We start from the raw sequence: 26,197 nt of genomic DNA, 5'->3' as shown, positions 1-26,197 counted from the left end.
TCGCGGCTGGGCCGACGTAATGTTCCGTGACAAGACGATCTTTGTGTCCCGGCTTGCAAAATGACTAAAGACAGGCTGACATTTACTTTTCTCATGCGCCCGTTGTCTGCCAAGCTGCGACCGCTCCACATACAGAAGTGGCTTTTTTGTGACCAACGTTGTTGTCCTTTGTGTACCGCCGAGCACCAACCAGCCTGCGGCCCTTGTCATTTTGGCCTTGCACATGGGCTTAACTGTGTGCTTCTTCCTCCAGGCTAACCAGGCTGATGATGTGTGTGTGTTTATATGTGTGCATGGGAGACTCTCATTCCTCATAGCCTACATACAGTAAAGGGAGCGTTGGGAGTAACCTCACTGCTGGAGACGCCTCCTGACATAATTTGTTTGTTTTCATGTTTGAGTATTTTTTGCTTCTTAATAGCTGCTTTGTATGTGTGTGTGTGTTGATGTATTTTGAAATCCTTGTCTCCAGGTCAAAGCATTGCCTCTCACAATTACTCTTATGGTGAATCAAGAGGCCCCCCCGAGTCTGTCCATTGGATGGTGTGTGCCTCCCTCTGGTGCCTAAAATAAGCAGTGCAAGTAAAGAGCTGTAATTGTGCTACTATTTCTACGGTAGGTGTTATTTTTTTCCTTTAAAATAAAACTATGTGATATTAATCTTTTTTTAATTTACTTAATAATGCCTGTTATATTTTGTATGGTTTCTATGACTTTACATTTTTTTTATTAATTTGCAGAAAATATACAATCACTGGGCAGATAGATGTTACTACGAGTATTACAATCTTTTTTTTTCCATGCATATGTTTTTTGTTCCAGATAACTGTCGCTGATAAATTTACTGCACAATATTTGCTTTAAAAATATATATAATTAAAATGGTAGGAACTATTATTTTCGTTTGCTGTTGTTTCCCAGCGGAGTCAATGTCTGTGCGGACTCTAACCCGGAAGTGTGTCGCGTCCGGCGCGTTTTGTTGTGTACATGCGTAAAAAAACCCGGACACGTTTCTCAACATTTATCCTGAAAGAATACTATTAAAAAGGTCTGGTTTTTTTTGTTAAATTTTCATATTCGAGTTCGCCACAACAGTCAGAAGTCTATGGAGACTCTGTAACATAATGAGAAGTTATCGTGTGTGTGCTCATTAGCTTAGCCAAAGTCCCAAATACATACGCCGATTCATTTAGGTAAGTCTTGCCCGACTATTATTGTCTTAATTATACAATTAAAATTGTTCGTGAAAGCATATTAACTCATAATATATATTGTATAGCAGCTAATTGATTAAATATGTGCACGGTTCCAATATGTTTGGTTAGTTAGAAACTTTGCTACCCTTACGAGTTGCTCACTTTTCATTCATTCACGCGTATGTTTTGTATTATACAATAAGCGGTTCAGATAATGGATGAATGTTGTATTCATTTTTTGCTGGCAGTTTTATACGGAAAGATGCTCGGGACAGCCAAAATGGAGAAGGAAACGCCATCTAAAAAGGTTGCGGCGCCATCTGTATCCCAGATTAATGCTGAATATGTCACACAGGTAACAGGAAAACACACATTAAATAAATGAAATAATAAAATCACAAATTTTGTTGTCAGTATAATTACAAAAAGTTTTCATTTTTGTTACATGTCTGTTATGGTTAAAATTTCTGCCCCCCTCCAAAAAAAAACTGACACAATTTACGTGATTTTTAAAAATGTTTTTTCAATAAATGTAAAACAATGTCTCCCATAAGCTATGTTAAAAAATGCATTCATATGTATTTCATTTTATTAAATTGCTCAAACTTACAATTTAGAAGAGGCTTTTGTTTTTAATCAAATGTTTTAACAGATTCCTTTTTTATTCTTTTGTTTCAGCTTGCTAACAAATATTGGGCCCCTCATACAAAAAACAAATTGCCGTTTGACCCAAAGGTGAGTTTGTGTGCATTGCAGCCGATTTGATTCTAATCATGTAAGATCATTAAAAAATATTGCCGTCTTTGTGTGTAGGTGATGGAAGATATTTATGAAAAAGAAATTCTCATGTCCAAGTAAGCACTTTTACAAGTAACATTTGGAAAATCAGTATGTCACATTTTGGAGCTAATATGTTGATTTTGCCTTCTTCTTTTCAGATTTGCCATCAGAAAAATAATGTTGCTAGAGTTCAGGTACCGTCATTGACGCCTCCTCTAAAAACAAAACAATGTTGTTTGATCTAATTATATATATTGTAATCTCCTTGCAGTCAGTACCTGGAGAACTACCTGTGGGTCAACTACTCTCCGGAAGTTTCCAGCAACGCCTTTCTCATGTCGATTTGCTGCATTGTCAATGAGAAATTCAGGGAAAATGTGCCAGCCTGGGAGGTAACAAATACTATTTGACACACCACACACACCGAATATATTAAACACCACCAACTGTTTCTTTTCAGGTGTTCAAAAAGGAGCCTGAGCATTTCTCGTTCTTTTTCAAATGCGTGATGGAAGCCCTGTTGGCTGACGACCAAGGTGGCCTCACTCTGAGGGAGCAAACGGTGCTGCTGGAGTTTCTTGACCACTGCTTCAATAGTCTTGTATGTACTCATATCTCACATACACAATCTTGGGGTGGGAGAGTGACCAAACAAATTAATAATCAAATCGAACCAGGATTTTAATTTAATCATAAACATTTACTTGTTTGTGACGTCATCATTCCTAAATGAATTTACTGAATGCATTTGATTCAGTTCACTGCCTAGTATATCACACAGTGCTTTATTTTATCCACAAGGTGGCAGTGTTGCACTGGGCCATGTCATTTTGGTCGCCATGTCTTGTCCAGTGCTGCATTGAAGCACTGCAGAGGTCTCATTTGAAAATGTGCTACAGTTGCATACTCGCTATTGATGTGCTCCTGTAAAACCTTCGGAATATTTTAGTGCTGGAATTTTGTTAATGCACTGAAGCTAAAAAAAAAAAAAAAAAAAAGTAGTTGCTGCTTTATATATGTTGTCAATTTTCTCTCTCTCTTGGTGTTAGGAGGTAGACTTGATCAGAGAGCAGGTGCAGCAGCTCATCTCTCTGCCTATGTGGATGTGCCTATTACCAGTAAGATTGCACACACAAAGTATTTCTTTATCAATCAACCTTTGAAGGGAACACTCCTGAAATTGTTTTTGTTGCATTTCCCCAGTCCCGACTCCAGCACGAGCTGAAGAAAGCTCCCAAGCTACAAAAGTTCTGGAATCTCATCAAGAAAAAATTTGACAAGATGGATGCCGATGCAGCCGAACAGTTAATTAGATTCTCTTTTGCTCGGGCTAGCAAAGATATAACAACGACAAAACTTGCCTCTGATTCACTTTCTCTTTGTTCTTATATTTTTGTTGTCTTCTTTTAGGGCTAAAAAGGAGCGAACATTCCTCTCGTCTCTCATAAAAAAGTTTCACGGGGTCCTCGATTCAATACCGTCGTCAGGTAAACAACGTTATTATTATTACCCTCATTGTGGTGTCACTGAAATAACACCGATCAAATATCAATACAAGAGTGGCCTTTTCGACCCGATGCGCTCGTCCCTCCCTTTTCGGCGTCGTGCAGAAGGAACGAGAGCCCCCCGCTGCCACGCCGTCGGCAGCTCGTAATGCGGGCCGACGTGGAGGCCCCCCCACCGCCCACCTGGAAGACTAAAAACGGAACACTTGTGTGTTTAGGTGGAATTCAGAGCTGACACAATAGATTACGTTGGCAAAGCCAGCGGGGTGCACATCACTCTCAGCACCTGCTGCACATGCTGGCGCGTGATTGTGCCTGCCTGCCTTCCACGTTTGTTTGTGTCTCTCACTTTTCTTTGCAAACTAACATGTCCGTGCCTTTTTTTTTTTGTCCCCTCTTATAGGGAGCATCACCATGGACAAGGTGCATTACTGCGAGAGATTCGTTGAATTCATGATCGACCTGGAGGTAAGAATTTTTCATGCCGATCAGGGGAACAAAAGAGTCAGCACGCAATCATACCAGATGGGCTTCTCCTCATTGTTCAGCGCCAATCACATAGCAGACATCTTCAAATCGTTTAATGGGGCAAAGTGCCTGGAGATGCGGTGGAGAAACGGTCGCGACCAAGGATAGAGACACAAGGTTCCATAAGGTGTTGCTGCGTGTGCACATCTCATATTACAAGCGGGAGCGGCGTATAGATTCCATCTTGCTGACAGGTCGGCCTTGCTGTTCCTGGCATCGGCCCGTCGGCCGGCCCAGCCCGCTGTCTCCGGAGACCGGCGTCCTGTCCTTCAAGCCTTCTCCTTTTACAAAGCTTCCATCGCCTGAAATCTATACACCTCCCCCCCCTCGGAATGAAAGCAGAGAGGGGGGAAGAAGATCCCGCCTCTCCTCAGATGTTTTATTCTGCCCGTGTAGATTCGAGATTATTTGCCGGATAAACGAGAAGATCACTTGCTGTACCTGAAGCCTTTGAAGCGATCTTGTCAGTTCATTTCAGAATATTCACTAGGATCATATTCTATAAAGGGGGGTGTTTTGGTGGCCACTAAGTGACCCCTTTGCTCAGGCTGTCAATTTGTCAACAAGTTGAGCCGATTTATTCCCACCAAAGCAGCTCCACTATCTCATTTTGACAGCTTTCACCCCCCTCCCCCGTTTTTCCCTGTGTTACTGCGCTGCCACCAGCTACTAAATCAAACTCTCACGTCAAGTCCTCCCTTCTGCGCTAACACTGTGTCGCTGCCACTATTCCGTCAAAAAAAGCTGAACCGGGCAAGATCAGAGTCCAGATTCTGCTGACTTGAGAGCTTGTGTGCCTCCTGTGAGGTTTCTCTTCATACTCCACTAAGATATGTTGCACACCTGGACAATCTCATTGCTTACAATACAGGAGGTCCTCGCTTCACAGTGGTCCTGATATAAATTGCTAGAATGAGTCCTCCTTTTAATGCCCTCTGGGGAAATGACTATAATGTGTTTTTAGGCCCTGCTGCCCACTAGACGATGGTTCAACACAGTGTTAGATGACTCCCACCTGGTGGTCAATTGCCACCTTTCCAGCCTCACCCAGCGGGAGAAGGAGGGCCACCTCTTCTGTCAGGTACAACACGATGGAAAAGCGGTCAACGAAAAAAAACATGACTCATATCCACTCCCACCCACCCCTGCACAGTTGCTCGACATGCTCAAGTTCTACACGGGCTTTGAGATTAACGACCAGACGGGAAACGCCCTGACGGAGAAGGAGATGACCACGCTGCACTATGACCAAATCACATCGCTGCAGGTAACTGGCACAAGCCAGCGGCTGATGCTAGTCGCTGATAACCAGGTCAATATAACTAGAGGGAGCAAAACTATTGATCGTAATGAGCTTATGCTAATTGTTGATGCTAACTCTTTGACATTAACCAGCTGTAAACAGATGACACTAACCAACAGACGCTTACGAGATGATGCGCTACTAATAAAGGATCTTGACCAGCTCTCACTGACTGGCTCATGCTAGTTGATGTTAATCATTGACGCTAACTAGGTGACACATTTGAGAATGCACAGCCAAAAACAAATCAATTGATAAGCACACAACCTGCGGTATAGTACTCCAGTTTCCACTTAGCTGCAGCACTTTGTTATCCTGCTGCCCTCAAGCTCCTCTTGAAAAAAAAATTACTATCCACACTGAGTGTCTCATCCCCCTTGATGTGTTTAAATCAGTATGGGTTTTGCGGGACTACCGCTACAGCTACCACTAACTGACGTCCGACCGCACATTTACATTCATAAGAATGTCATCTTTCTTTTTTTTTTTTTTTGCAGAGAGCAGCCTTTGCCCATTTCCCGGAGCTCCACGACTTTGCTCTGGCCAACGTAGCTGCAGTGGACACCCGCGAATCCCTGACCAAACATTTTGGTTCGCTCAGGTAAATGAGGAAAAAAATGCATGTTTTCGTAAGCTCATCCGACACAAGTCCACATCACGCGTCACCGTGTTAAGTCCGTGATGAACGGCACCAGCGTTAGCGCCTGAGTGCCGCCGCTAAATGGCAGCCGGCGTTGCCCCCCCCGACAAGCAGCTGGTAGCAGCCAGAGAGCGGGAGGCACGCCTCATTAATTTCATCGATTTGCAGCGGCTTGAGAATAAACTCTTTGAACAGCTGTGTTTGTCACATCGTATTAGCTCGCCACAGAGCCAAAAACCGCATAAAACGCTCCGTCGTGCGGCCTTTGCTCCCGTTTCAGGTGAATATGAACATTATATTCAGATTTACGAGGGGCCTCGGAAAGTTGAGTCCGCCAAACGAGGCTCTAGCAGTTAAGCGCGTGTAATTGATCCTACTATAGTTTAATTGCTCTGATTTGCCGTGTTAGCTCAATATGATTGGCTCACTTAAAATTTTAAAGCAGGACAAATTGTTTGGTGGAGGGGTTTATAATTTGTGCTTAACGTGGGTTTTACAAGAATAGATGTGTTCAGCCAAAGTAGGCGTCGTTTTTTGTCAGGGGCAATAAGGATGGCTATGTTTCAAGTCCAACACAACAGTCATTTTCAACACTATATTGGTCAATAAATTGTAAAAAAATATTTATATTCCCACGTGGGACCAGTAGTATCGATTTGAGCTGTAAACAAAGGAGTTTTCATCCGGATGCCATCCAAGCGCGTACTGTATGGCTCGCAGCCATTCAATAAAAAAAAAAAAAAAAAGGAAAAAAAACACATCTTGCGAACCTTTGGCTCGACACAACATAAAATTCCTCTTCACATGGCCGAGTCACCATCCATCATCTCCTGTCATAGATTAGAAGTGCTTGGACCTCACACTGTCTCTTCGGAGGTTTATGAGCCGAGCATCGTTGAATTGAGTTAATACTCCCGCTGAATCATTTCACATATTCCGGCAAGCTCCTTTTCCCCTCCCAGCCTCCAGCTTTCGGAACGCCATTGTTCTCCGATCCGCAACTGTCACCCCCGCCGCTCCCCCTTTCCGAAATAAGCCACAATCAGATTTCACGAGGCATTTTTTTTCCCCCCTCCCATCCGAGCAACTCATGCTAATGCCACTTTATTCCTGCCGCGCAACCCTCTCACTAAGCTCCCAGTCACCCTTCCCTCCGAATGTATCTGCTAATTCCCCAAAACACACAAACTGAGTATTATTGCTCAGCTTTGCCTATAAATAGAAACTTCTGACACTTGCACAAAGCACCACAGAGTCATTTTAGGCCAGCAAATGAATTTAATGCATGATCAAAGACAGCACTTTGTGGAATGCAACCGACGATTAATATATGTATTTTCTGTTCAGCTTTTAGTTTCTTCCTCACGTTAGATTTTTTTTTTACACTTTTGATGTCTCGCTACATTGACGTTTTTGAAGGTATTAGGTAAAACTATACTTTTGGCTAGACAATAGGACCCAGTGGTTTTTTAGTAGTAAGAAAAAAAAGATTACCACATCAATAGGCTGTAACCTAAACTTGCTGCACAGCCGCTCCAGTACATGCCAGTGACTCAGCTGTCAATCATAACCCGGTCCAGTCATCATGCCGTCTTACTGAGGGGCAGGGATGCCCACTCTGCCTGTGCCAGGTCACCCACCGGCCAGAAAAGTGCAGCGCTGGCATTATTGTCATCCACTCGCCGTGTCGTGACTTTGCAAGGGTACACGTGTGGCTGTCCAGAACAGGTCACGCTTGTTGCCAGAGCCCAGCCCGTCTCCCTCCCCGACCTGACTTTTTTTTTTTTTTTTGTCGCGGACGCTGTCTGTGCAACTGCACGTCAACCTGATTAAGCCACACCTCGGCTTGGGGAGACTTTGATTTTCCATAATCCTGTCGCATCCATGCGGCCCGGCTCATTTAATGCACACGCGCTGATGTGGCGGGACCGCAAATGTCAAAGCAAACAGACGAGCGGCTTTGTGTCGCTGAGCTAACAGAAGCAATGAATCGCATAAGGCCGTCGGATTTCACAAGTACTGCGATAGCGCCGCTGGGGAAACCCTCATAAGTTGAGCGATCATGGCGACAATAGACTGAAACAACAACACTACAAGGATGGCAATGTGTTTTTTTTTTTTTAGGGTGAATCCCTTATTTGCATACTACATTAAGAGAATCATTTTGCATTTCAAAATAGTACTTATGCCAAATATTTCTAGTCAATTGCAACATAATAATAATGAAATGTTTTTTAATGGACTCCCGCCACTATTTTCTCTCTGCAGCCCTAATATGCTCCACCGGGTGGCATCTTACTTGTGTCTGTTGCCTGAACTCCCCAAGGAACAAGACACCACCTATGACAAGAAGGTTCTGCTGGAGCTCCTGGCAAGTTCACATTTGTTACACACACACCTGCCGGTGTTTAAAATGAGGGAGAAGGATGTTCTATCATTCTTAACTTCTTCTATGTCTGAATGTTTTGATCTTGTTTTAGGTGTCTCGTCACGAGCGCAGAATCTCTCAAATCGAACAACTCAACCAGATGCCCCTTTACCCCACAGAGAAGATTATCTGGGATGAGAATATCGTCCCGACGGAGTACTTCTCTGGTGAAGGTACGCAATCCAATAAAAGCGAGGCCTGCAGACTGGCTCTCCTCACTGCTGATTTTTTTTTTGTACACACGTGACTTTCTTTTTCAGGCTGCCTTGCGCTTCCCAAGCTCAACCTTCAGTTTTTGACCCTCCACGACTACCTGCTGAGGAATTTCAACCTGTTCCGCCTCGAGTCCACCTACGAGATCCGACAGGACATCGAAGATGTGGTGTGGCGCATGAAACCCTGGTAAGCAAAGCGGTGAATCTGCAGGGGTTGACTGTCGCAATGTTCCAGCAGTTTGTAACTGAGCAAGAGTGCACTTAAATCCCTTTCAACTTGCACGAATGGAGAGTGCAGAAGAGTTAAGACTTCTATCTCGTGGTGCAACGGCACGGCACATCGATTATATTTAATTCAAAGACTGTGACAGTCGCTATGGCGCATTTGGAAACCCATTGCTTAACATAATAAGTGCTCCCATTACGTCAAGCGCCGTCGCAACTTTTTACTTGTTCCAGCGCGAAAGTAAACAACTCAGCGGCGGAGCTGTTTGTCGCCGCCCCAAATGCAACTCGTTTCAAGCTTGACAGCGGCCCGCGGCGCTTGTCACACCTCTCGCCGTCACCCTCCTTTCCGTCTGTCACAGGCAGTCCGAGTACGGCGGCGTGGTGTTCGGCGGCTGGGCCAGGATGGCTCAGACCATCACCACCTTCACCATCGTGGAGGTGGCCAAGCCCAACATCGGCGAGAGCTGGCCGGCGCGCGTGCGGGCCGACGTCACCATCCACCTCAACGTGCAGGATCACATCAAGAACGAGTGGGAAGGTAAAACGGCTTGTGGAATAAATACTAAATTCAAGTAGTACACTTTTTAATCACTCAGTTGTTTTTACCTAGTGTTGAGGCTTTGTCAATTTTGACAATTATAATCCTCGCTCCAAATTTGCAGAAATGAGATAGCAGCTGACCAAAGTATTGACGTCAAACTTCCACATAATTTTTATGCCACTTAATACTCTCTGCAGCGAGACCTTTTAAATGGCATTCTTTAATCATCTATTTCCTCCAAACCATAGTATCACTTCCTTTCCTGCCGCTTCTATAATTAAAACTTCATGTTTTAAAGATCAGGTGCACGCTGACAGGGCACTTTCTCCCTCTCCGCCGGGCCGCCGATCTGTCCCCGTCCACCTTTCCGTCTTACCTGACTCTCAATCGCCTCCTCCGCAGGGCTGCGCAAGCACGACGTTTGCTTTCTGATCACGGTGCGTCCCACCATGCCCTACGGCACGCGCTTCGACCGGCGCCAAGCCTTCGGCGCGCAGACGGGCCTCGTGTACGTGAGGGGCTGCGAGGTGCAGGGCATGCTGGATGAGCAAGGGCGTGTCATCGAGGAAGGTACGTGCGCGCGCTCACACGGACGGAGAATGATCCATAATATCCAGCCTTGCCATCAAAGCAATCATCCCCAGCAGCCGATCCTTGGGAGGGGGTCACGAGTGGCGTTGTCATGGTGACAGCCACTGTAAGACCTGACCACTGACCTATTGGCATTAACATCACATTAACCTGAGGTCGACGGAGACAACGCCCGAGAGCCGAGGGCCCTGCCCCCCCGTGCACCCATTTCACCTTATTCGATTCATTTAATTTGGCCGCATGGGTTGGATGTGGCGGCGCAAACCTTGAAGGATGTGCAAGTCCTGCAGAATCAAGCCAAACATTGACTCGTGTGAATCAATGTCTTTGGAGGGCTTTATGCAACTTCAAAGTAACCCAGCAACTTCAAATAATAAGTCAAAAATTATTGTTCAGTTTGCCGGACAATTTTTTTCCTATTAGGAATGATGAGAAATGGAAATGCTCTCTCAAACGACCCCCTTTTATGAAACTTTTATTCAAATGAATATATGTTGAAAAGGATTTGCAAATCATCACAGGATTTGGGTTTGTGTTCTCTCTCATTGATCTGATGTCTCACAGGAGGTGCCGCAGTCTCCGGACATTTGCTGAGGTTTCACCGTATACTTTTTTTTTTTCCAAATTTTGCTCGTGTTGTGAATTGCGCAACCTCGGGGGCAATTTTAGTAGTGGCCAATCAAACGCCAGAGGGGAGTGTCTGATTAAACTCACTCCGGGACACTTAAAAGCTGAGCCAAGTTGTTCTTCCGAGTTGGGCCGCAACTAAAGGGGGAACGGCGCTCGCGGGCGAGCTGTCATCTCCACTGACTTCACGCGAGGGGCTGTCTGCTTCCCCTCGGCTCTGAGATACCAGCCTCTGGAACGGTGACAGGGCGTCAGTCACTCTTGGAGTCATGACAACCCAATAAACAACACGAAGCGCAGGCTACAGCTTTATCTCTTGAGGCGGTGTGACAGCCAGGACAGGAAGTTCAGACGGAGGCGAATAAGAAGAAAAACACAGCGGGAACTAGCTAGCGTTAGCTTTCTCTATTTATTACGTTCTACACGTTCTCTTAGACGCCTCACATTTCACTTCAGGAAAGAATCTGATTGTAACTTATCATATCAGATCAACTGTGTCCTTTTGAGAAGTAATATTAAACTCTGTCTCTTTCCTAGAAAGCAAAATATCCAACGGTAACATGGTGATAGGATATTTATCACTTTACCTTCCAGTGAATGCTGTTCCTCGCTTGCACCAAATACCCCGAGCAGCCATCGGTTTATTTTGCACTCCCCGTTTGTCAGAGCACGAATCCCTGGTATGCCCTCGCTGTCCTCTCCTCTCGGTTTGCATTAAATATGCAGCGAGCAGAGCTTGAAAAAACATGCCCAGGCGTTCAGATCACTTTAATTCAAGATGAGATTTTTTTCTTTATATATGCAAAAAGAATGCAATAAGAGCCCTCTAAGACAAAGTGTTGTCCTCCACGGCAAGGATGTTGCTTGCATGCTTTTTTTTTTTTTTCCCAAAGCCAGGAGAATTTGAAAATCTCAGCATAGCCACACACACAGCCATGCAAACACACAACAGGAGGTCAGACGGATTGACTGTCACTCTCCTCTGGCCCCTGCCTTCCCCAATGAGCCACACATGAATCTCCGCAGACATCCATCAGTGAGCACCAACCCCCATACCTCGCAGCCTCTCGCTGCGTGGCCGCCTGTCAGGCCCCGCATCCACATTCCTCATTCTAAAAAAAGGCAAAGCACTGCCATCTTAGACATCGCGGCGTTCTAAGCGTGCCTAGTTGCTATCCTAATGTTGAAGTCATTTTAATGTTTGGAAACACACTGATAGAAAAGTTTAAAAAAAACACAAGTGTGTGTCTTGTTCTGTTGGACCTGATTGCATCATTTGATATGGTGGGCATGATTCGGTCGGCACATTTGCAACGCTATGTGGTGGTTTCAATCCTTGGAAGGACTTTGTTTGCTAATTTTGGGTCCTCTAAGTCCGACCCTGCTCCAATGTTGCATAGTGTTCCACAGGGTTCAATTTTAGGGCCCCTGATGTTTTCTTTGTAATTGCTGCCGGATGAGCTTTGTTTGCTATTTTCATTCATTCACCGCTATTACATTGTCACATTGCTCCTATGCAGGTCCCGAACCCAAACCCAAACTACGGGGCGACTCGAGAACCTTCCGTGTCTGGCTGGACCCCAACCAATACCAGCAGGACATGACCAGCAGCATTCAGGCGGGCACCGAGGACCCGTATGAAACCTTCAACATCATTATGAGACGCAAGCCAAAGGAGAACAACTTTAAGGTTTGGAGCGCATTAACAATCCCAAACGCGTTTCCTTCTTTGCGCCACTCGCAATCACTCGGGTGTTGTAACTGTGAGGTTGGCGCCGGGGCACGTCTGAGATTACGGCCCATCGTGCGCCCTTCTCAGAGTGGAAGCTTAGTGTAGGAATACAGCCTTCAAAGATAAAAGCTTATTAAGGTTAAGAGGAGACAAAATCCCAATGTTTTTATGTAGGTCAAGTTAAGTTTAAACCCCGCAAGAACTTGTGCGTCACACCCCACTTTGTGTTTGTGTTTGAAAGCTACTCAACTGGGGCTTTGTTAAATCTGCCATTTTCCAATGCGGGACGCATAGATCTGCCATTCTCTACCCACACGGCAAGAACGACAGATGTTTTCGGCAAAGGCGTCGGGAGCTGATGGGTATTCACGGAACATTCTTGTGCATCTTTGATGTTCAGCACAGATAAAAGCAAACATGTTTCTTTCCCGCTGATTGACGCAGCAGGCGCCAGGCACCGTTGAAGCTCATTAAAACCAAATTGACAGCTGTACGAGTTTCACGCTGCCCCATCAACGCCTCCTGTGGGATGTTGTCACAAAAACACTCAACCCTCTCAATTACCCGTCTTTCTGTCCAATGCTCGTCACATTAGGCTGTTCTGGAGACCATCAGAAACTTGATGAACACCGAGTGTGTCGTCCCAGACTGGCTCCATGACATCATCCTCGGCTACGGCGACCCAGGCAGCGCCCACTACTCCAAGATGCCCAATCAGATCTCCACATTGGACTTCAACGACACTTTTCTGTCCTTGGACCACCTGCGCTCCTGTTTCCCCGGTTCGTCCATTAAGGTCGTTGAGGAGAACCCTGAACTACAGGTCCCGCCCTTCAGGTGACCATCCGATGTTTGTTTTTATTGTTTTTTTAAATACATACAGGCATCTTATCTATTCTTTGGTCTCTGTGTTACAAGAATAAAGTTTCCAGTCTCAAGCCAAACTGAGAAAGGAAAGAAGAGGAAGGCAAATGATGACGTCAAGGTGGTCGAGGAGGACAAAACATTGATTGTTGAGCCCTATGTCACCCCCAACCGTGGGCCTTACCCTTATAACCAGCCCAAGAGGTACGCAATCAACCTTGCTATGCTAACATTAGCATCTTTGTCTTTTTTTTAAGTAATTTCTAGCCATGGATCCACAGAGATGATTTTCTTGAATCATCTTGCTGTCTTTTACACTCTTCATCCATATTCTTCTTGTTCCACCCTAGCCTCAGTGTTTCTAAATGACATTGTCCAAATTGGACCTTAAATCAAGTTATACTGCCGGACTAATTGCCTGCCTTAATAACATCGTTCCAGGAACACCATTCACTTCACGCCTACTCAGATCGAAGCCATCCGAGCCGGCATGCAGCCTGGGCTCACCATGGTAAGTTGCTTGAGAGCGACCGCGTTCAAATGCACAACCCCCAAACACGATGGTGTCGTGGGAAGGAGAAAATCTTTTCAACCCGAGCCTTTGAAGCAGGCATTCTACCACATTTGCACATCTATAATAGTAAATGTGCCACTCACGCCATTCCAGCCCTCTACTTGTGTTTCAACGGCCACTTGCAACTTTTCCTTTTTAGCAATAAAATGTTACGATTGCTCCTTGCCGAAGGGTTGCGGTTAATTTAAGGATCCGGGTCATGAAACAGCCGAACGCCCTTTCCTGCGAGACAGTTGCGGCGGTCATTAGAAGTAACAGTAAACACGCGGCGGCCGCCTCGCCGTCCTCCCACCTCCTCTTTTATGTCGGCTGATTACACGCTGATTTATTCGGGAATGCTAAATTACACTCATTATTTTCCTGCGGAAATGACTCACCTGAGATGCTTAGGCGAGGATATTTTTTTGGGGGGTAACAACCGCCCCCTGCTAAAATGAGCCTTATTTTATGGTGATGAGAGGCCTCAAAGACACTGATGCTTCCTTTAGCTTCAAACAGACACACTGGAACTTCTCAGGTCAAGCACAATCTATTCCAGGATGCAAGATGGAAGCTTGCTGACTCAAACATTTTTTGTCCCCAGGTTGTCGGACCGCCAGGTACCGGCAAGACCGACGTCGCCGTCCAAATCATCTCCAACATCTACCACAACTTTCCCGATCAGAGAACTCTCATAGTCACACACTCCAACCAGGTCAGCCCGCCGTTGTTTACATGACCTAACGAGTAAATGTCGCTGTCTTTACGGGCCGCGTCTCATGCCTTTCCCTGCCGCTTCGCGCCCACCAGGCTCTGAACCAGCTGTTTGAAAAGATCATGGCACTGGACATCGACGAGCGCCACCTCCTGCGTCTTGGCCACGGAGAAGAAGAACTGGAGACTGAGAAGGACTTCAGCAGGTGAGGGCAGACAAGGCGGCGATGACACGAAAAAAGACACCGGCGGGAGATGCCAGTCTATCCAAACAAACTTTCCAGAACTATCTTAGAAGCCAAAACCAACACACACTCACTTACCACTTGCCCAGCTGCCGACATGCTTAACGAGTCTCAGTCAAAACAGAGACATCCGATACTCCCATATGTGTATTATGACACTATACTTAGAGCTACTACGATTCGATACTTTACTCGCTAACGTCACGTCAGTCAGAGACATGTTAGCCAGACACCTGGTTTTGAAATTGAAAAATAAAAACCATAAGTTGCCTCTTTAAATATGAGTCACTACCCTGGCAGCATCTGAATATAAATAGGCCAGTGCCATTGAGTATTAATTAACATTTTTCATGATGTTACTATTTAAAGTTGTCTTATAGGCGACCTTGTTAATTACCGCCTTATCCATCTGTAGCACAGAGCAAATTGCACCCCATAGCGAGAGTAAGGTGTGGGGGGCGGGGGTGATTGTGCATGTGCCCTCTTTCGTGTGTGCGTGTGATCACATGCGCTTATGAATCGCGGCCCAGCTAGTCTGTAAATTATGCAGGTTTGGGATCCCCGCCGGCGTGCGTACGCCTCGTAGTAACATGCATCTACTCCTTCCACCCCGGTGACATCAATGGCGCTTTGCCTTATGTGTTTGACTTAAGCTAGTTTGTGGTTGTTTTAAACAGAACATGCATTATTCTTTGTTTTATGTTTACGTTGGCAGTAAACTTGAACCGGGGGAGGCAAGAAAATCTTTTTGGGGTCAAAGCAAAAAAAAAATTGTCCTCAAAGATTGGGTCACTCACATCTGAAGGCACCACTGTATCATGTCAGGTGGTAAATTGGTCTCGTGTTTCCGGGCCAAGGTTATAAGCAGCAACTTGTGTCGGCCCTCTATGTGAGAGCTGCTGCATGGCAGGTGAGTCCTTCTGGGCATCAAGGTCACCTGCCATTTTTTTTTTTGTCAAAGTTAGGTGAAGCTGGGTTGTTGTCTTTTTAGTCATGTGCTGACTGAGGATCTTTGCACACTGTCTAAAAATAGTGTAACCTCTACCAAGCCTCCCACTTCCTGTCTGTGTGTACTTAATGCCGCTCTCTGATTGCGTTGAGACTAATCAGCCGCATGGAGCTGAGCACACACACCGCCCTCAAGGACGCGCTTGTTCTCCATTGAGGATAGAAGCGCCAACACCTGTCAATACTTGAATGGAACATCAATTCCCAAAATTAAACGCGATCAATTTCATTTTTTTATACATGGTGTGTATTCATCCTGAAGTTATTGTGAAAATAAGCCAATATAAGAAACGATCATCATTTAAAAATGTTTAACCACACCCTGTTACCAATCACACCCTGTTACCAACCAGGTACGGCCGGGTTAACTACGTCCTGGCCCGACGGCTGGAGCTGCTAGCCGAGGTGGGAAGGTTTCAGGAGAGTTTAGGCGTTCCCGGTGATGTGTCCTACACCTGCGAGACGGCGGGACACTTCTACCTCTACCAGGTGAGCAGTTGGTTTTTATTATTCGAATGGGGCTGTGTAAACAAAAAATCGGCCAAGTTATGGCTCATCTCAAAAATCTTCGAAAAGTTCAGCACTCATCAATCTCGATATCGTCTTCTTCCAATTGTGTTTTATTCCGACTGAGCACACAAGCCAACTTGGTAAAGTCATCGTCCGAGTTGCTTTCACAGAGGGAGCGGGTATTTTTAGACTGCGGCTGCCTGCTGGTTGGTTGAAGCCGCTTTATTAGGTTCACAGCTGGAGCGAGCAACCCCCCCAAGTGTGCGCCGATACGCTCTCATTGGCTTCCGAAAAAAAAAAAGTTGAAGGCAGTTGGAGTGGGCAGAGATATATCCATCTGACTGTTCAGCGCTTTGTGTTTTGAGGGGTTTTACTGTCTTTAGAGATTATTATTTACATGACCCAATACTTCTGGCCCAAGCTGCATTTAACGCCTCTTAACATCTGTCTCATGTCCTCCGCAGGTGATCTCCCGGTGGGAAGAGTACCTGAGCAAAGTGAAGCCCAAACCAGGTGCGGAGGTGGAGGTAGAGGCCGTGGCGACGCTCTTCCCTTTCCACAAGTACTTCGCCAATGCGCCCCAGCCAGTGTTCAAGGGCCGCACCTACGAGGAGGACATGGACATCGCCGAGGGCTGCTTCCGGCACATTAAGAAGATATTTACTCAGCTGGAGGTAAGAAGGTCGTACTCGTAAACACACACACTCGTATATTCTGGAATGACATTGTTATTTATAGAATGACAATTACAGTGGAACTCATTCATGTGACCACGGCAACAAATAATAGAATGTGTAATCAACGAGGGCGGAGGAGACCATCATTGACATCATCACAATATTATATTGACTATTTCTGTAGATTCATCCATGGTACATGATTAGGATGCTGTACCTGTATGTAACAAAATAGTTGCTTAGTGACAGTATGTGTCAAAAAGGCAGTAAGCAGTATCCGCATCTCGTTACTTCTATTGAAGCCTTGGCAGTGGTCGCCCAGAATGCTCTTGTTTCCTCTTTTCTCACTCTTATCATTTCGTCTTAGCACACCAAGTATTCCTATAGAGATAACAATAAGATATCCGATTTATGGGAACGGCGAGTAGGCCCTGCAGAAAAGCAATAAAGGTGTTATTGACTGGAGGTAATATCCCAACATGTCTGGTGACCTTGATTTATCCGGTGCCATCACCTCACCCCCTCCCTTGGCCTCGCCCGTGCTGCAGCAGTACGCCCACTCGCAAGAGGGAGGCATCGCTGCTGATTTTGCGGATTTGTCTGCCGTGTGCAAATGACTGGCTGATTACCGTAGTGGACCACTTCCTGGTTCACGCAAAACCGCATCTTTGGCATCACCGCATCGTTACTCGATTCCGACCTTCGTCTGGCCTGGATCCACGGGGCTTAAAAGTACACCTCATAAATATTGGAGCTTTTGATTGCTTTGATATTTAGACTAAAATAGTAACACATCAAAAATGTATGACCCAACGTTTGGGACTGGTCGCTCCCCCCACATCCATATTCCCTTTTCCAACCAATATACCCATTGAAGCTTCGTTGCCTTCTTGGCTTACACAGATAATGTGATTTGTCTGGTGATAACCACACGCTCGCACCGTATCGCGGACGGCCATCGCGATCGTATCACCTCTCTCGGGTCAATCCGCGATAACCACTGCTGGAGCACTTCATCATGACAAAGAATAGAGTGAACTCAGACTTGGGGGCAGAAGGATCTTTTTTTGTCACCTTCTGAAAAGTAACGTTAGATGGTTTCTTTCCAAGTCGTGACTGACCTTGCGTCCGTCTGCTCCGCTAGGAGTTCAGGGCCTTCGAGCTGCTCAGAAGCGGCCTGGACCGCACTAAATACCTGCTGGTGAAGGAAGCCAAAATCATCGCCATGACCTGCACGCACGCCGCCCTCAAACGTCACGACCTGGTGGAACTGGGTTTTAAGGTAACCTCACCTCCCTTAATTTCAGTATCTCATGACTGTTTAGTAAATTCGCTACTTCTCCTCGTCAGTACGACAACATCCTGATGGAGGAAGCCGCTCAGATTCTGGAGATCGAGACCTTCATCCCACTTCTATTACAGGTATCCTTCTCTTTTGAACCCCACGTCGAATTTAAGCCGGTCAGTACGACGCCCGTCCGTCATCAAGCTTCCCATCACCTGACTCTCCGTGTTCATTACAGTCTGACTGATGGGCGCCAGGCAGAGTAATGACGCGTTTCTTTGGTACTTGCGCCTAATTGTCCGCGATAGCGCTAATGTCTGTTTACAGATGAGATCATTAAGCACATCAGCCCGGGCAACAACCAATGCCAGAGCTGGTCGTCTCTTTCGACGTGTGTTGTCTTTTCTTCCTGAATGAGTCAGGGAGTCATGCTTAACTGCCAGGCGTACGTCAGAGGAAGATCAATTTTGCCCCCCTCACTATATTTTTTTTAAGCCTTTAATAAAATCCGGGGGTTTTTTTCAGTACGAAAGCTAACTGAATCTACATTGGAAATTTTCCACCTCCGAATGTGGTTATCGTTCTATCCTGCAGAACCCAGAAGATGGTTACAGCAGACTGAAACGTTGGATCATGATCGGCGACCATCACCAGTTGCCCCCAGTCATCAAAAACATGGCCTTCCAGAAGTACTCCAATATGGAGCAGTCGCTCTTCACTCGCTTTGTGCGCCTGGGCGTGCCCACCATAGACCTGGACGCGCAGGGACGCGCTCGCGCTAGGTCAGTTGTCCGACGGGACTCATTCTGGAGTGTTGTCTCGTGATTTTAACATGAGTCTTTGTCGCTTGGGCCTTCCAGTCTGTGTAATTTGTACAACTGGCGCTACAAGCAGCTGGGCAACCTGCCGCACGTCCAGCAGCTGCCCGAGTTCCAGGTGCCCAACCCCGGCTTGACCTTTGACTTCCAGCTCATCAACGTGGAGGACTTTAACGGCGTGGGCGAGTCGGAGCCCAACCCGTACTTCTACCAGGTCGGTACAGCAACGGTTTGCGGACATTTGAGCAAAGCAGAGTGAAGAGAAATGACTTGACCCTTCGCCAACGTTTGGACTTTTAGTGTATTCATAAACAAAAGCCATTCCTCCAGCCACTCTATTTTCTATGACAGTTGTAAAATGTAAATAAGATGAAATGTTTGCAATGTGTGCATAGTAAAATTGGAAAAACCAGAAAGTGATAAATTATACTTCCTCTATGCAAAAAAAAAAATCTGTAGTTATCCATAAAGCGTGTCAGGTGCAAAAAAAATGCAGCACTGATGCTAAATCATGAGTCTCCGCTTCCAAGCGAGAAATTAAAATGTCCCGTTCCCCTGAATGCATCGCATTAAAATGTCATCCGGCGGCCAGCGTGCAGGCTCGTGTTTTCCTCAACGTTACGATTGTTCCAAAATGCAGAGCATGTGCACTTCTCGAGGCTCCAGGTCACATGAACCTCTTCTCCCTTTTTACTGTTGCCATTTGCGCTTTCCTCAAGGGAATCACCCACGATCCCTGACTCACACAGCAACAACAATGTCCTGCCTTGCACTCTCGGTCGTGGTTTGTATTTCCTCCTCTTCAAAAAGTGGCCTTCGCTCTAATAGCTGCCATTCCTCAAGTGGTTGCGGGGTGTGTCATGGACTTGCATAAATGTCTTGCATTTGAATCTCCAAAATATAAGTCTTAATTATTTAAAAAAAGACACACTTTGGGACAGTCACATTCTACCATCTGTTTGAAGAATCGCACTGATTCAGTATTGATCACTCGGACTCAATAATGTATTAGGCAAGGCATTTTTTATTCCTACAGCATATTTCATAGTGTGCATGAATAAAAATATGCAGGAAATATCAATTCAAGACCGAATTAAAAACCACCCGTCCCATTTTTGTCAAGTACCCTTGGACGCCGTTCACTTGACCTTGTTGTCGACATTCGGCGGTTCCCATGAGTGATCTGCTAATGAATCCCCCCACTTATAATTAAGAGAACCGGCAGAGTCAAATCATCGCCCCGGTGTTTACGCTCATCATATTTAGTCGTCAACCACGCTCCCGGGTTGAGTTCATCTGTTAGGATAAGCGACGACAAGAGAGACGGCATCTTCAAGCATCGAGCAGAGCGCTAACAAAGGCTGTCACACTTTGTGAGGTGTGACTAGTGCGGCTGGATGGAGAACTGTTGATGAGGCGCCATCAATAATTAGCAAAGGCTGCAGTGCCGGCTTAATTGAAATAGAATGAATAATGCATACCGCTGGCCTCTGATTTTTTTTTTTTTCCCTGGCGTATTTGAAGGGCGAAGGGGAACCTTGGACTATATTCATGCTTGGGAATTGGGTTGAACTGGGTAGATAATCCCACGTGAGCAACAAACTCTCATGTTAGAAATGATACAGCAAAATAACAAGTCATGATTTCTTATTTGCATTGGAGTAAAATGCCCATTTTCAATTTTCCCCCTCTTTCCATGCACAGAACCTGGGAGAGGCTGAGTATTCCGTGGCGCTGTTCATGTACATGCGTCTGCTGGGCTACCCGGCCGACCGCATCAGCATCCTCACCACCTACAACGGCCAGAAGCACCTGATCCGAGACGTCATCAACCAACGCTGCGCCGGCAACCACTTCTTCGGACAACCCAACAAGGTGAATGCCCAGTGACGCCATCTCCGATTTAAAATATTGCTCAATTTATTTTTGAAGGGGCGGCCTCATTTTGGCTTGGCAACAGCATCTCAGAGCTTTCACGTCGTCACTCGTCTTTGTCGTTTTCAAACATATTCTGTTGTGACAGCCAGTCAGCAATTGTGCTTGGTCATGCTAAATGTCCCACGATATTATATGTCATTGGGTGCGCTGTTGGCTTTAGTCAGTACGCGTGCCTCGTGACTAGCTGATGGGGGGGGCGGGAGGTGGGCAGTTTGTGAGCCGGTGGCTTGACAGGCTAGGAGGAGCTGAAGAGAAAGAAAGATGGCCGCACAAGGAGATGGGCATTTAAAAGGTCACCATGCCTGAGCTTTGGCTCCGCCATGTACCAACAATGTGTCATCGGGGCCAAAACCGAGAAAATGTCAACGGCCAGCCCACGTTGCCGGGATGATGATAATTAAAAACCGGATATAATGAGATCAAGTACAAGAGCTACATCAAACACCAGAATTCATGCCTTATTTTACTGAACTTTGTTGCTAGCCAAAACAGCATCACATAAATCTTCATCAAGTCATTGGGAATGACAGGATTGTGTCGTTTGTAACCTACTTGGACAGTGTGACTTAAAACAGAACACGCACGCCATCCCCCAACTGGAGCCAAAGTGGACCAGCACATTGTTTTTGCCTCTGGTGCTGCACCTGTTCCGCACAGCAACAAGAGACCGAAATAATACCGGTCTGCCTTCACGCTCTGCTCATGCTGTCTTCAGCTTGTGGCATCAATGCGGCGCTTGCTTGGTGCAATTGTGGTTGGTTAGCTACTTTATTACGTGCAGCCTCCTCTCTCGGCGTGACGGCGTTACCACCTTGTCGAAGCAAATTGGCTGACTTCAGTTAGCCCTTTTTGCCACCATTTTTTCACCCCGCTGTTCTTGTTTAGAAAAAAAAAAACTAATCTCAGCCTCGACTCCCTCCTGAGTCTCAGGGGTCCGCATAAGAGGCAAAGTGGCGGCAAATGCCCGTAAGCCGTCTTAGAGACGGCGGTGTGTCACGAGGTGATAACACCCACACAAACCCAGACACCTTCTTGTATCTTTGGTGAAGGGATTTTTTTTTTTTTCTTCTTCAAACTAATTCCCAACACCGAGCTAAAACGCACTCTCGTTTACCTTGCATAAGGGGAATTGGCTCGAGCGCTTTTATCAGAGCAGGATGCTCAGTAATCATGTTTGGCTGCGTTGTTGTTGCAGGTGACGACCGTCGACAGGTTCCAGGGTCAGCAGAACGACTACATCATCCTCTCGCTGGTCCGAACCAAAGCCGTGGGACATCTCAGGTAATAATAACTCAGCAAAGAAGAAAAGGTGGTTCAATCCAACCAAATTGAATCCACTCAAAAATGTTCCGCTCCAGAAGCGTATCGCTCACCACGTCTTGAATTGTCTTTTGATGAAAAGATCATTTCAAAATTTTGAGGGAGTATTTTTCCCTTATTGTCGCTAACATTAATGAACCAAAAAGTCATTTCTGAAGTCATCACCAATACGATACTCCAGTAGTTTTTTTTTCTTTGCGTTCAATTAGATGAGCGTTGAGTATGCGGCACATCTAGAGAGAGCGAGAGATGCTATTGTTCCCCCCTAATTAAGTTGAAGATGCAGTCGAGACAAAGGTCCAACTTGCGGCAGTCATTAAGAGGAGCTGCCATTTTTTGTCCTTTTTTTTCAGTCTGCATTATTCACCTTTTTTTCCTCTCTCCTCCCCCGCCGCCTTCCCTCCTCAGTCTTGTCCCCCCCCCCACCCCGCCGCAAAGTCTCGTCTCGTAAGAGTAGATAATAGAGACGGAAGCCAACAATACTCCACTTGGCCTCGGGCCGTAACGCGCTGCCTACCTGCACAGTTCACCGCTGACATTGCATTGTCAGCAAAAAGAAGCCAGCTCGACAATAAGTCATCCTCTTTTGCATGCCTCCGCTTTTTTACCGCGGGGGAAACTCTTAAATCTCTATCCCCAATGTAAGCAGGGAAACACCAAGAAATGCTGCAGGATGTAGCCGGCTGAACTGACTCTTCTTTCATAGCGTTTACTCCATCTTGTCTCCCACTATTTTGGGATGGCCTCGCCCTGGACATGCGCTGACTCCTGTCTAATTTTCCTCCACCCCCCTTTTTTTCTCCCCCAACTCCCTCCTCCTGGCAATCTGCTGCCGTGACAACCACAGGAGGTGCAGACCATATGACAAGCCAACCCTTTGCTTCCATGGAGGGCATTCCTCCACACACACCCTCACGCAGTTTGACAGGGATACAGAGATGCAGACACACTCTGACTTAGACACACACACACACACACAGTGGTCCACTTTGCCCTGGCGTGTCACACTGTGCTGCCCAGGTGGGCGTCTCTTGGTCTGTGCCATGTCCACAGGCTACCACGCGTCCTGATTGGCTCATCTCCTCTCGTCGCTCTGTCCTTATTGGTCATGACTGATGTACTTTGTCTCTGTGGAGTTTTGTTGGTCCTCCTCGTTTGGCTTCACAAGGACTGCATCATCAACTCACCAAGCTCCCGGAAGACATTAATCCTCTTAATCAGATGGACATATTGCACATTTTGTTTACAAAAAAATGAAAGCGTGCCAGATTTCTCTCCATCAAAGGGAAGACTGCCTCTGCATTAAACGCTGGAGGTTTTTTTTTTTACCCTTCACTCCAAATGTTCAGACATCCTACAAGCAAGTTAATGAGCCTCATTTAAGTTGTTCCATTAAGCTCCCCCAATGCTTAAAAAACACTCAAATGTCACTCAAAAGTGCCTAAAGGCGCCATAATTCCTCCTTTTAAATCAGCAGCAACTTCCTTTATATTCCAACATGCCCGAAAAGTCAACCCATTTTTTAAGCGTGCATAACCGAATGAAAATGTGTGAATGAAAATTATCACTAATTGACAAAAATGTTGACGCGTTGAAGATTATTGACAAATTCTTGGGCTCTTAATTTGATGAATTCCAACAAATGAGTGAAATTCGAGGCTCTTTATTTCAAATGGCTGCATGTTCATAATCATTCGATTCATTCACCGCGCCACCATCGACACAAACTTGACATTCTCTGGCTTCTTACACTTCACTAATACTCCCACGCTCTCCTCAGGGATGTGAGGCGACTAGTGGTGGCCATGTCCCGAGCGCGGCTGGGCCTTTACATTTTTGCCCGGGTGGCGCTGTTCCAGAACTGCTTTGAATTGACGCCCGCCTTCAACCAGCTGACGGAGCGCCCTCTGCAGCTGCACATCCGGCCACACGAGTACTACAGCCAGGAGCAGCCGGTATATACATACATATGTACATATATACATACTACATACTTAGATACTTACTTACATACATGCATGCATACATACATACATACATACTACATACTTAGATACTTACATGCATGCATGCATACATACATACATACTACATACTTAGATACTTACATACATACATACAGACAGACAGACAGACAGACAGACAGACATAGATCCTTCCATGCTTCCATACATACTTACTTACATACATACATACTCACATACATACATACATACATATATGCATCATTGTGTTGCTGACGGATTCTTGATGTTTTGCATTTTGTTCTCAGAGAGACGCTTCGGATCAGCCCGACCAGGTGATCCAAAACATGCCTGAGATGGCCAACCTTGTGTACAACATGTACATGCACATGATGCAGACCAAGTACAAACAGGTAACATCCACTGCTTATTATGAAGTCTCCCATTTTATTTTAGTTTTTGGAAAATGTTAGTGCAGCAATAGATAGCCACCTTTCGCCATCCAACAAGTTTTTTTTCTTCCTTTTCAACAGCAGCAGCAACTCGCCAAGCCTCCGTCGCAAGCCGAGTCAGCAGAGAGCTCGCCTACCGGCCCCAAGGAGGAGCAAGAGAGGGTGGATGTGATCCCGGAGCAGAGCGCCATGGAGACGGAGAGCCAAGACGGAAGCGAGAAGGTGGTGAAGTCTAAGGGAGAAGCCAGCGAGCGGGAAGCAAAGCAGGAAGCAGCCAAGATGCCCGAGCATCCCGGACAGGACAGCGACAGCGATGAAGAGAATGAAGAGCACCTAAAGAGAGAAGAGCAAAAACAGAACACTTAGTTGGGACTAATTGAGAGGTTGGCTAATTGTATGGCTATTTACTACCTTGATTAAACATCATGTCATGCTTGTTATTGATTTTTTTTTTTGTCATTTTTCAATAAAAATAAATACAAAAAGTTTTTCATTTTTTCATTCAATTGTTTTTATTATAAAGTCATTTTCCTTTTATTTCAATAATTTTGTATCATTATATCGATTGTGTTTGAATAAAATAACCAAAAGTCCCAATGATCGTGAGCAGCAGGGGTGGGCCCCATTTCAACCCCTTACACTGAGTGCCAAGCAGGGAAGAAATGGGTACCATTGTTATAGTCGCTGGTATGACTCGGCAGGGGTTTGAACCCACAACCTCCCAATCTCAGGGCGGACACTCTCCTCCTAGGCCACTGAGCTGGTAAACACTTGTATCGTAGTATAACACTTATAGTCGTTTTTAAATAACGTGTATACCTGTAAATATTGTTATCCAATATATCTACTGCAATTTCACATTAGATTGCCGGTTTGAAATTTGCTTTTAATATTATTATTTTATTTATGTTAAAACTTGTCTGGTGTTTTATTCCTTGTTTCTTTATTCGCCAATTAAAACATAAAAATCAGCTTAATCATGCTTTATATGACAATATGTGTAGGTACACTACACGAGGTTAAAAAAAAAAGAGAATAAATAAATAAAGGGTTAATTGCACAACAAAAGCATTTCCTCGCACCTCGAACCAAATTCTTACCGAGCAAGAGCTCGAGTCACTAACCAGTCGGCTATTTTTACTGGCAGTCTACAATTGCTTGCACTGTTTTGTACTAGTGATGTGCATTCCCGTTCTCAAGTGAACTGAATCTTTAGAATCGGTTCACTCAAAATATTTGTTCAAAAGAATCGTTCACCAAATCCTTCGCTACACTTTCTTATTTATTTATTTTATTATTATTTTTTACCTCGTGTAGTGTACCAAAATATCCCATAATTATCTGCCTAAATAATTGTGACTAATTTAAAACTATTCTACTTGTTAATATCTACAAAATAACATATTCTAACCGGAGATTGCATTGACCTAATTTTCACATGGTCCTTGTTTACATTTTGCATTTGACACTGACAGCTGTTAAGTGCCACGTTAGGGCTCTTCTTTTATTTGTTTTATTTGTTATGGGTTTTCTTT

At 45.4% G+C, this 26,197-nt stretch overlaps 2 protein-coding genes and 1 long non-coding RNA gene across 7 annotated transcripts in view; 2 read left to right on the top strand and 1 right to left on the bottom strand.

Annotated features, from left to right (window-relative positions):
- Positions 1–612, top strand: part of dph6 (diphthamine biosynthesis 6) — a 135,465-nt gene extending 134,853 nt beyond the window's left edge. The window contains exon 19 of the mRNA XM_088400568.1: positions 473–612. The gene's annotated coding sequence lies outside the window, so the exon portion shown is untranslated. The remainder of the gene's footprint in view (positions 1–472) is intronic.
- Positions 473–25,150, top strand: aqr (aquarius intron-binding spliceosomal factor). Of its 3 annotated transcripts, none has more exons than XM_088400561.1 (36): positions 473–615; positions 1,445–1,551; positions 1,875–1,931; positions 2,010–2,050; positions 2,135–2,170; positions 2,248–2,368; positions 2,437–2,577; positions 3,026–3,094; positions 3,180–3,280; positions 3,387–3,463; positions 3,885–3,949; positions 4,974–5,090; positions 5,163–5,276; positions 5,810–5,913; positions 8,221–8,323; positions 8,433–8,553; positions 8,641–8,782; positions 9,183–9,361; positions 9,767–9,934; positions 12,103–12,272; positions 12,910–13,151; positions 13,233–13,382; positions 13,620–13,689; positions 14,336–14,446; positions 14,542–14,651; positions 16,052–16,187; positions 16,673–16,882; positions 18,030–18,167; positions 18,236–18,307; positions 18,765–18,952; positions 19,031–19,202; positions 20,693–20,863; positions 22,122–22,207; positions 24,027–24,201; positions 24,519–24,623; positions 24,744–25,150. In XM_088400561.1, the coding sequence occupies exons 2-36, from the start codon at positions 1,459–1,461 to the stop codon at positions 25,026–25,028; spliced, it is 4,440 nt and encodes a 1,479-aa protein (XP_088256687.1). In that variant the 5' UTR covers positions 473–615; positions 1,445–1,458; the 3' UTR covers positions 25,029–25,150. The 3 variants fall into 3 exon arrangements, with proteins under 3 accessions (XP_088256687.1, XP_088256689.1, XP_088256688.1); XM_088400563.1 differs by lacking the exon at positions 473–615 and adding an exon at positions 926–1,048; XM_088400562.1 differs by lacking the exon at positions 473–615 and adding an exon at positions 945–1,193.
- Positions 24,380–26,197, bottom strand: part of LOC148385137 (uncharacterized) — a 50,622-nt gene continuing 48,804 nt past the window's right edge. For all 3 annotated transcript variants that reach the window (XR_015863437.1, XR_015863435.1, XR_015863436.1), the window contains exon 8: positions 24,380–24,995. This is a non-coding gene — a long non-coding RNA (uncharacterized LOC148385137). The remainder of the gene's footprint in view (positions 24,996–26,197) is intronic.

Source organism: Syngnathus floridae, chromosome 16 (assembly GCF_059516105.1).
Source record: "Syngnathus floridae isolate MCC-2025c chromosome 16, RoL_Sflo_1.0, whole genome shotgun sequence".
NCBI lineage: Eukaryota > Metazoa > Chordata > Actinopteri > Syngnathiformes > Syngnathidae > Syngnathus > Syngnathus floridae.
The sequence above is the reverse complement of the archived record's forward strand: the minus strand, read 5'-3'. Positions and strand labels throughout refer to the sequence as shown.